Source organism: Lycorma delicatula, chromosome 7, assembly GCF_047948215.1.
Source record: "Lycorma delicatula isolate Av1 chromosome 7, ASM4794821v1, whole genome shotgun sequence".
NCBI lineage: Eukaryota > Metazoa > Arthropoda > Insecta > Hemiptera > Fulgoridae > Lycorma > Lycorma delicatula.
In genome coordinates, this window is record NC_134461.1 from 19836325 (window position 1) to 19848535 (window position 12211).

At 28.5% G+C, this 12211-nt stretch overlaps 1 protein-coding gene across 5 annotated transcripts in view; it reads left to right on the forward strand.

The window, feature by feature from the left end:
* Positions 1-12211, forward strand: part of LOC142327549 (lysosomal alpha-glucosidase-like) — a 62552-nt gene that overhangs the window by 26023 nt on the left and 24318 nt on the right. For all 5 annotated transcript variants that reach the window (XM_075370703.1, XM_075370700.1, XM_075370705.1 and 2 more), the window contains exons 3-4: positions 2516-2620; positions 8680-8820. In XM_075370703.1, coding sequence (XP_075226818.1) covers positions 2516-2620; positions 8680-8820 — 246 coding nt within the window. The remainder of the gene's footprint in view (positions 1-2515; positions 2621-8679; positions 8821-12211) is intronic.

The following is a 12211-nucleotide window of genomic DNA, read 5'->3' on the forward strand; positions in this document are numbered from 1 at the left end:
CATGCCACATGCTTTTCTTTTTAGTCAAACATAAATAGAAAATTTTTTGCAAATTCTTTGTTTTTGTTATTTTTTATATTTTTTTAAGAAAAACATGTTTTTAAAAGTCTTTTTTTAATTTTTAATTTATATTAAATTATAGCAAGAGTATAAAGTTTAATTTTGCCTGATGCCTCAAGAATTATTTAGTTCTTTTATGCAATTTAAAACAAGATCGTACAGTTAGAGCTGTCAACTCATCGAATTCACTCAAGAAGACCTGCTTAAATGTTGGTTATGTCTTATATCTACTAGTTTTTCTATTGAAACTAATGAGGCAATCTTATTTTCTGTTAAATCTGTTGAGGAATGTGGGATTCAGAAATAAGGAAATTGGGGAAAGGAGGGAGAAATGATTAGCTGATAACAGGAGTAAATCTGCTCTTGAGAGATGCAGCTGCATCAGTGAATCCATGCTAGCCAGACACATCATAGCATCATTATTATTCTTAACAATAGCTCCAGCTTCTTTTATACGATTTCTCAATTCTTTTTTTTGTGACAACATGAGCGGATAGACTAACAACTTCAACCCGGAAGGAAAACATGGGCTGGCGTGAGACTGGGAGATCAAAGTGACCATTTTACTGGTTCGTTTTGACCAATCCATTGTTTGCTAAATGTGTTATTTAAATGATTCTTCACATAACGACAGTAGTAAGCAGTTGCGCGCCATAATTGAAAAACCACATCTGCACTCTTTATCTGCAAGTCTAACATATCTTTCCAAGAGTTCAATCAGATTTTTTTTTGCAATAAATGAAAGTACTCCTCTCCATTAAGCCTTAGCAGTAAGAAAAGAGACTATGATATTTTCACCAAGAAGACCACATCGCACATTAAACAAAAGAGTGCGTTGGAAATGATTTGTAGCAGTCTCATGGAGATTTTCTTCTGCCCAAGTGTGAGTATTTTGATAATTGACAGTGCCATTTCTCATTAAACAGAATTCATCAGTAATAGTATAATATTACTTAGGAAAACAGGATGATGTTTACAGTTTCTAATTAACTATTTATCAAAATCAGGTTGTAATCTCTTGTACACATGTTGTATGGAATTTTCATAATTGCTCCTGTAACGTTCGCCACACATTTGATTTCAAAACACAAAAGTGATGTGACTTCCTTCTGGTACTTGATGTGGGAGATAATTTTACCGCATTTAATATTGATTCTTCAGCGTTGGGATTTCTCACAAAACATTCAGTCAGCATCTAATGGTCATGGTTTAAACGTAACTGTTTCTCAAACTCGCCTCTCCAAACCCTCAATTTTACAATCTGGTACTCTTCAATCTGGATAAATTTCCTGGTATTCACACACAGCAGCCAATTTTTATTTACCATAAATTAAACAACATGTCTGTCAACTCTACAAATGAGAAATTTGTGGTATCACCTATTGTTAATGATTGATTAAACAATAACAGCACAAACACCACTCAAATTGTAGATAGTACAGTTAATTGTTGATTAGCTGTTATTGCCAACCTGTGAAAAAATAAAATTGTTTAATGTTTTAAATGTCTTTCAAATTTATTTTTATAAAATTTTTAACATTTATATGTAAATTGTTCTGTTTAAAATCATATTACTTTTCCAATTCTGTTTGTATGTTTTGTTTCTAATCAAAGTTGAACTTCTCAAATTTGTGTTTAATTTTAATAGTTGTTATTTATATCAATTTTCTCAGAATTAAATTCTCTACAAAGTTAACTAGAAAATTTTATTTGTTTATTGATAAATTAATAAAGTTGTTGTATTCCAAAGCTTAAAATGTGTTTTCTGACAAAACGTTTTTGTGTTTTACACTTTTTTTTCTTAAAACCTAAAAGAGGCAGACGTCTGGGACCACTTTTATTCAATTTCCTAGATCAAAACTATAAGGAAGCGTGAAATGTACACATCAATTTGTAGTCTAAGAGTTTTAATACAGTTTAATTTCTCAAAGGGAGCAGAAAGCAGGGCTATTTCGCAAGCCAAAAACTTGCTAAGAAATTTTCTGATCTGTGGTTATGTGAACTTTTTTTCTTATTTTTGGCTAAAGAATCATCTCCCGAGAGATTACCATGCAATTTGGAATTACCTACCTCTCTCTCCCCCCCCATCCCTCTAGCTACACGCACATGTGTATTTGGAGGGGGGCATATATATTTTGTAATAAAAATCATCCATTTTTGTAGTAAAAATATAAAAATTTGGAGTTGTTAATGTTTGTCTGTTTTTATTTCAAAATTCATTTTGAAATTGTGATTGTATTTTATGGTTACTTAAGGTTTGCTTTTGCCTATTAAAAAATATGCAAAAAGTTACATAATTTTTGAAAATTTGAATTATGAAAATTTTACTTTTAAATCATAATTTTTCTGACCTCTATTCTGATATTATAATAAATTTCTCATTGCTAAATCATTTTTTTTTTTTTTTTTTATTATACAGTTTTTCATCTTCTTTTTAATTCTTTCTCTTTTACAGGATGTGCAGTGGAATGATATAGACTATGTGGTTAGAAGGAATGATTTTACTTATGATAAAGTAAACTTTAAAGGTCTGGATAAATTTGTTGATGATTTACACAAGGTATAAATCTATTGTCTTTCATTTCATTTTCATTGTATATGTTCTATTTTAATTATGACAGTTTTCCACACAGGGAATTCAAAAACTGTTTTAACTTCTGAAAATTGTCAGTGATTCAGATATCTTTATTTGTGAAGCAACTGTTATTGGCTTTGAAGAAATTCTGTTAAAAAACCCCTTAAAATGCACAGTACTGCTGAAATAATAATGTAAATATGTTAAGTGCCATAATCATAACATTTTAACTTTTATAGGTGATCTGTTCTGAACCACCAGTACCTTTTACAAATAACGTTAACCATCCTTAAGAATACCATGTTACCATCCTTCAGTAGCATTCAATAAATATTATGTTAAATATTAGTTTAGTATAAATATATTTTAGGGTTTCATTGTTGAAAGATATATTTATGTCATTCTATGAGTGTATTATAATTCTTAGTTTAGAAAGATTGAATACAAAAAGTGGTTTAAATATAGTAGGATTATAAATAATTTATGGTTAAATGAGCTTCATTAATCAGTAATTGAAGTTTATAATGCCATTAAAATTCTTTTTACTTCCTTGTACAAAGTAAAGAAAATATTGTGATCGCGAAAAATCTAGGTTTTCAGATTTCAATGGAAATATCTATTTTGACCATCCCTGAATCCATTTTGACTAGTTTCGTCGTGATGTCCGTACATATGTATGTACATATTTTGCATAACCCAAAAAACGATTAGTCGTAGAATGTTGAAATTTTGGATTTAGGTATGTTGTAACATCTAGTTGTGCACCTCCCTTTTTGATTGCAATCAAAATGACCAAAAATGTTCAAAATCCAAAAAAATGTGGAGTTTAGACTTTTTCGTAACTGCAGTAATAAGCCCTTATTGAGAGCTTTCAACAATGTATCATAAGTGGTACTTATTTTTGTTGTTTCCAGAGTTATTGCCAAGTAACATTTTAATTAATGAAATATTTGGATCTTACAAGGGGAAGGCACATCATTTCAAATCAGACTTCATCTCCTTTTTTTATTTTTTTAACTTTTTTTAATTAATTTTTCTTTTTTTTAAATATATTGATTTAGTAATAATTATTAACTCATGATTGTAAAACCTTTACAATAAATAATTATTAAATAATAATATTAAAAAAATCCAAAGTTATTAGTGAAATAAAATTTTATGTACTTTAAAAAATGCATATATGTAATTTAATAGGCATTATTACATATATCTATATGTAATAGAGTTGGTGAAACATCTGATTATTTAATATTAATTGAAAATTATAATTTAGAATTGTATTATTTTTGGTTTTTTAGTTTAATTTTATTTATATATTCTGGAATTTCTGTTAAATTTTATTTACATTAAAGTTAACTACAGTGACTGAAAAATAAATCCTTACAAGAAAAACATATACACTGAGGCATACATGCTTGATCTTTAATAAATTGCTAAACATTCTTAGTTTTTAGTTCATTACTGCTCTGATATTGTTGGACAATAATCTCCCTAAGTCAGATTTAACTATCATTTTGTTTATTTGTTTTTTGTTGCCAATCATTAATCCCTCTTTGGTTTGTTGCAATTCTTTTGATCTTAATTTGTGTACATGTTCTCAAGTTTTCAAATTTTCTCTTTCTTTATATTCATCATCCTCTCTTAATCTTTTTATTCCTTCTTTGGTTTTAACATTTTCTTCCTCTTTATGTTTATCATCTTGTCTTAATGTTTTTATTCTTTCATTGTTTGCAACATTTTCTTTCGGTTTATTTTATTTTTATTTTTTTCTGTTTATTTCCTTCTTATTCTTTTTTTTGATTTTAACATTCTCTTTCTCTTTATGTTTATCATCTCTCAATTTTTTTATTCTTCTCTTGTTCTTAACAATTTCTTCCTCTTCATATTCATCTTATCATTTTTTCAGATATATTTCTTCATGTTATTTTTCTTTTTCCTGTATCATTGTTTCTTTTTAATTTTTGATTATTCACCAAATAATTTTTAAAAAAATCTGAATATTTTTCACCGTAAGGTCAAAATTAACATCTGTAACCAGTATACAGGAGTTCACTAAATGGAATTGTTTAATTATTATTAACTTTTATTTGTATGATACACCATAAATCTGAAACTTTTGTTAATCAGCAATTCATGAAGATATGAATAATACTGATCTAGTAATACAAATAATAAAGGGGCTTTTACTCTATACTAATATTTCATGTAAGATTGTTGAACTAATAATTGTATAAATATTTGATGTTAATAAAAACTAATATTTCAGCAATCGTATAACTGTCCACTTTATTAAAGAATTGGAGGATCGTATCTCACTTTCAAATGAAATAAGTTTAAATGAAGTGCAGAAAAAAGTGTTTATGTAATTTAATAGGCATACAAGGAAGTTATGTGGTGTTCACATCAGTTTTTTTGACTACTCATAAAGACTGTAGCATATTTATCTGAATTAAATATACTCTATTTATTATATATTTTATTGTTGATGTTATTACTTTTTATATGCTATTATTTTAGACTTCAGTCATTTTAATTCTTTATTAGTTAATTAATATTGTTATACTTGTTATGAGGAAACTTGTAATGTGTTATAAAATTATTTAATGTAAAAAAGAATTGGTTGCTAAACTTCATAACAAAAGACCTGAAATATGATCCCTTACCGCCCCACTTCTTTAAGATCCTGACTCCAAGCTTTAATAGAATTACTAAAATGTAGAAATCACTATGCTAAATTTGAATTTTTTGACCAGCCACAATCCAAGTAATTCATACAGAAGATTACAGCTCACACATTTGACCCAAATATAAATATATTCATATGAAAAAAAAAATAGAACATATTAGTTCAAAAAAATAAAAAAATACAAATGTTTGACACGGTTACTTTTCCTTTGTTATAGTAGTTACTCTACTGTAATTTCTGAGAAAGTAAATTGATTATTACACCTCTAAGAGTAAAAGGAAGTAAAAATGTAAAAGTTGAAAGAAATTTATCAGTAAACCGACTATTAGAATACAATTGTATAAAACTAGTTTTATTTACACAATTAAAACATGCTAGATATGGATCTTATTCAAATAGTCACATTGACAGGTATTTATACCAAGTATAGAAGATACAAGTAGGAAAAATGATAAAAGAAGGATTACAAGTGAGATATAAGAATATGGTATTGTAGGTTATATGAAAGTTTTACTGTAGTGAAAATTAGTCATAGCTATCTCTACCCATGGGGGGGGGGGGAGACATCCGCTAAATGAGAAAGCTCCAGCAATATTAGCCATTCTTCATCTGTTTTGTTGGCAATATAAAACTTTATGTAGCTTTATTACAAGAGGTATATGCCTGTTCTCATGTATCACACTTTGTTACAAGAGGTACATATTTCTTCTCCTATAACACACCTGAAATGCATTGTTATAATAATACCTTATGATATGCCTTTTTTAATTTACGTTAAAAAGTTATTGATATACCTTTCAAGAGATATTGACATATTAATATATATTGAGATACTGATATTCTTCAGTAGATATATACCATTCAAGAGATATTTTAGTCCATTGAATATTTTTTAAATAGAATGGATTTATATATGCAAATTTTGATTGTCGTATATTGGTCTTGTGCTATAACTTGGCAGTTGCTGTCTACCTTGCACGGGGCAGTGTACTAACCATCCTACTAATAAATTCTTTATCTATTACCGTTGTATACCATAAAACCTACAGTTTCATAATGCAAAATAAAACTCCAGAACAAAAATCTATAAATTGTGTTTATAAATGATCAAATTCAATTAATGTGTTGTTAATTGTTAATAACCCGAGCCTGTTACATAATGAATGTGTTAGTTAATTTAATTAATGAAAAAAATTAATTTCTTAAAAATAACTTAATTTAAAATTAATTAAGATTTAATAATTTATTTAGTAAATATTATATTAAAATTTAAACTACTAGTAAAAATTAAAAATTTATGTTTCACCAATAATAGATCTAATTGCAAAATTAAACAAATTTTTATGTATTCTGCCCTTTAGTCCCTTTTTTTTACTGATAATGTGGATGGTACCTCATATTCAGTATTTACTCACTGTTTCACTATTTTTTGTATTCAGATGGTTAATTAATATGTCAGCTTGAATTCCATGATACATTCTTTAAAACTCTTGAAGTCATTTTCAATTTCAGCAGCTTGCAGCATTTCAACCACGTATCAGCATCTATTGAAGCGTTGTTGTCCCCAATTTAACTAATATTTCTTCTAGCTTTTACACATTACATTTTGATTACCCGGTTTTTCTATTATTCATCAAATGAGATCAGTCAGGTTAAAGTCTTGATAATAAAAATCCAGTTTAAGAACTGCCTTATATTTATGTAAAGCATTTCTTGGAAAATGCTGCCAAGAGAATAAGTTACATCTGGATTCGTTGCTTGTGACAATTAAAGTAAAGATTTACTTTGTTTGACACAGAGTTTTAAGCAAACCATTGAATTTTCAAAGGAGGTATTTCTTAGCCACTCCATTTCTATTTTATGGTTTGCTATGGAAGGAATTTTTTCAACTTTTGATGTAGGTATGGCAAATTGTCAAGCACCAATACGCTATTTGGTTGTAAGTTTTTTATAATTTTTTATTTAATCGGTTTTTGAAGTTCTGTAGATTCATATTTTCATGATAGTTACGTTACCTTTCTTGAGGTAGTGGTCCTTGTTAATAAGGAATTGTAAACAAACCATTTTTTCACCTTTGGTAACCGGTGGATGGACTAACATGCTGCTTCTGTCCTACATTTTTTTGGTTGAATGTAAAGTTAAAGTGTAACTTTCAACCGTTCAAGTATAGTTCTCTTTTCTTTTAAAAATTTCTTGATTGCTTTCAGATAAGATATTCTTTTCATGGCAGTATCTTTTCTCTCATTCATTTTCTATTATTTTTTGTCGTCACCCGCTTAACTTCTAAATCATTTTATATAATCCTTAAACATGTTTCTCCCCTTGTCACTCTAGATCATGTTTAAACTTATTAAGTTGATACTGCTGATGAATTAAAATTCTCAAGGAGTGTTACAGGTTTCTTTCTCTTGTGATTTTTATATGCCACGTATAAACTTGACTGACCTTTTTCAAAAAAATATACCTTCAGCTTCCTTTTTTATATTTGTTATTAACAATGATGGATACCTGATAGATTTATAGTACTAAAGCAAAACTTACTGAAAAATAATAAGGAAATTACAATTTCATTTAATTTTTTATTGAACTCTTGTTTTTTCTTCATTAAATTTTAGTATGTTTTGTATAATTTTTTTATTTTTAACTTTACTTTTAGTCATCGATTCATAGTTGAAAAAAAAAAGTCACCAGATTTTTCTAATGGGGTAACACAAACACTAAAACTACAGAAAAAATATTGACGATTAAATGAAAAGAAAAAGGCCCTAAAGATATCACTTGGTTTAGTGTACAAATGATTTTAATAGTCACAATTGTTCTCAGCTGACAAAACTGTGATTCAACTGGTACATTATTTGTAATAAATTTAATTTTATATTCAGAAATTAAATTTCTGAGAGAATATATTCATATTCATATAACTCTGTTCTAGAATGTAGATAAGCATCTTTTGTACTGGACTATATAAGTGATTAACACTTATTAATTCTAAATGAACCTGTTCGCTGATGATATCATGGTAATGGTTAGTTTATAAAAAAGTATTACAGTTATTTTACCACTACCATATTATCATAGCGCCAATTTATAATGGAAATCTGTACTATTGTGTGCATTTTTATAAATTTTTATCAGTTTGTAACCTCTTGAAGGTATCATGAAGAGGTATACTTTCGTTGTTTTGTAACTTCAGCGGTTTATTAAAATTTAGTTTTGATTGTTAAAAAATATTCTTGCTTACTTTTATTTTTTATTTATTTATTTTTTTAACTATATTTATTATAAAATTATTGTTGTGAATTTATAACAAATATTACTATTTATAATGAAGAGTTTTTTTTTTATTTATTTGTTACAGAAAGGTATGCATTATTTTGTTATTATGGACCCTGGTGTGAGTGGTAGGGAACCAAATGGTACTTACTCACCATATGATGATGTCATAGCTCAAGACATTTTAATGAAGGATTTTACTGGAAATAAACCACTTATTGGAAGGGTAAATTATATATAATTCTTAGTAGATGTTCTGTTGTGATTGTTTTTTATGTTTACATTTATATATGTTTATATTTTTATTTAACCTAGTTTTTTTTTTGTAATTCTTCGGTTTTAATTTTAACACAGAAAATAATTTTCAAATTCTTTATAATAAAATAATTTAAAATAAGGATGAAATTTCCATTTAAGATATCATTATTTAATTATGTAGAAGGTTTATGTTTTAAATCTTTGATATGTTTATTATTTTTCACATGCCCAAAATTGATCTCTCAAATTGGCTATTAGTGAGTCTTATGCCTGTTATAACTTGAAGAATAGATAATTAATCTGTGTTAAATCTTGAACTGTAATAATATATGAAATATGAACATTTATAAAAATTCATTTTTCCATTAATTACATTATTTATTTCATTGCGTTTAATACTTTCACATCCATCTCTGCTTTATCAGAATGTGTTATGTGGAAATATAATTTTATATCTACATTTTAATTTTATATGTTTATTTGCTGCAAAAATATTGTGCACTGTTATAAATAAAGCTTAGTGTCAGATACTTAACAACTGTTTTTATTATTTTTATTAAATAGTGAAGACCGCATTCAGATATTCGTGTATATGTTTTATGTTATCAAGGATACCGACTTTTAAGCAAGTCGTAATTTTCAAATTCTGTTTAGTCGCTCATTAATTTAGATATATGTATGTATGTCATCATTATGAAATATATCATTGTTATCAGCCACCGCAAGATAAAAATCACTTCAGCATGTTTCCAACTAATATGGTCTTCTTTGATCTTATGTTAATTTGGTCCAATTAAATTATCATCAATCCAATGAGCCTTTGGTCTTTTTCATGAGTGTTTAACATCTAGCGGTATCCATATTGAAGTGCTGCTTTAGTCCATCTGCCATTAGTTCTTGTTTCATGGCTTGTCTACCCGAATTTTAATTATTTAACTTTCATGATATGTGCTTTTGTATGTTCTTGGATTCATTTACAGGTCTTTGTATCCCATCTGGTCACTCCAAGCACACATCATTCCATATTTCTTTGTGCTACCCACAGTTTCTTCTGAAATGATTGAACAGTTAATGTCCAAGTTTCACTACCAAAGAACTGGAAGGATGCATCGATCAAAAACTTTCATTTTAAGGAAAAGGGGAGTTTATTCTTGAAAATGATGCTAAGTCTCTGAAATGCCTGCCACCCAAGCTTAACTTGTCATTCAATTTTTTCATTGGCCAAGATATATGTAGTGGTGATCTATCTGTTCTAGATCTTCTCCAAAGACAAAAATCTTTATTTCCTTGGCAAACTTGTTGAATATCAAGGTAGACTGAGAAGAGCATGGGTGATATAGTGGTGCCTTGTTGTACATCTTTTTGTACATTTATTTCTACTTGTTTGTACAGATGATAGCTTTTGCTTCTTCATATATCAATTGTTGCAATTTTATGTAAACTGTGTTTACACCAATGCCTTGTCATAGTTAATAAAAGCCATATATACGTAGGGGGATAGTATACTGTGTATTTCTATGACTTTATGAAAACCTGGATGTGATCCATTGTGCTAAAACCACTTCTGAAGCCTGCGTGCTCCTTTGGTTGTAATTCATTCAGAGTTTTTAGCATTGTTTTGGCTATTGTCTTGGTGAAAACCTTTTAGATAACTAAGAGGAGGCTTATTGGGTGATAATTTTTCAGGTCTTCCTGAGTCCTTGTGTAGAAGAATCGTTTCAGCAGTCAGGATCTTTTGGTTTTTGAAGCATCTTAAGTGCCTCAACTGCAACCAATTTTTTCAAGTGCTGAGTGCAATGTTTTACCACAGCTTTCAGGATCTCAGCATTAATGTTATCTGTTCCTGAAGCTTTCCTGTTTTTCATTGATTTTGCATCCTGTATTTCTTCTACTAAAACATGTGGTGCTTCTTCCACAGGAAACTCTTAATTTTGGCTGATTTTGGTCCTTTTATGAATTAGAATAAAATTTTTCAGTTATTTCTAATGTGTTCTGCATAAGAAATCATCTTCTCATTTTAAGCCAAAAATTTGTTTATTTACCAGTTTACATTTTGCTCTCTTACCTTCTTCCAGCATCTTTTGCACTAGTTTCATGTTAAACTGATGCATTTCTTCCTGGTTGCACTTCCTTACGGTCTTACAGAGTTCAACATATTTCAGTTTATTAATAACAAACATTTCCTGAATCATCGTTTTATTCATTGGACTAATAGTTTCAATTGAGATTTTTGACAACGATGTTTGTCTGATGGTACTGTTGACTTAGCTGAATCAAATATATTGTTGACAATTCCTTCATTGTGTTTTTATATGTCTATATCTTCCAAATATTGCAACAGAGAGAAACAATTTGATAGATTAAGCTCAAAACAGCTCTTATTTTCTAATAGCTTTTCAGTGTTTATTTTCTTTTTCTGGAGGTTTTTATCAATTTTTCATCTTCTTTTCTAAAATTTATTCCCACTTTAGCTGTGACCATTCTATGATCATTTCCAACATTGATGCGGTTGAGAACAGAGTGCAATTGCATATTATTGCTTTATTTATTGTAATCTAATTTAATAGGCAGCAATGTATGACCTTTTTTTTATATTGGTTATTAAAACCATTTTTACTTTATACATATATACTATGTACATTTTTACTTGAAAAAAATAAATATTTTATCATTGTTCATAATAAATATTCATGAATTCATTTGTAATGTATTTATTTAGCTTAGTTTACAATGAAAGTCAAAAAATAAAGGGGAATCTTGATCTCCCTACCAGTCCTGCCATGTATGCCAGCAAATATTGTTCTGCTATAACTCATAACCTGTATCAGCTGTTCATTGAAAGTTTTGTTTCGCCGTTAGCTATTTGTAATTGTGTTTAAAAAGTCTTTTTAAAATGAGTGCTCCTTTGTCTGATTGCACCAAGGAAGAAATGCAAGCAGCGATACGTTTCCTCAGTTCAGAAGGGATGAACCAGCAGAGATTTTTATCAAATACAGCAGCAATATGGAGAGAGTTGTTTAAGTGGAAGCAAGATCTATGAATGGATTACTCGCTTTAAAAGTGGTAGGATTTCTCTCTGTGATGAACAGCACATGGTAGGTAGGCCTTCTACTCCTTCTACTTCAAAGACTAATGACAGTATTGAAGTGGTTAAAGAAATGATTCTCGGTAATTGATGAATTACAGTTGACATTGCAAATGAGTTGAATATAAGCCATGGCTCAGTATTTTCAATAATCCACGGTCCTTTAAACTTTTAAAGAGTCTGTGCTTGCTGGGTTTCACATTAATTGACCGGCATCCATAAATAGAATCATTTGAAAATTTCCCAGATGCTTTTGAAACGTTATGAAATTGAA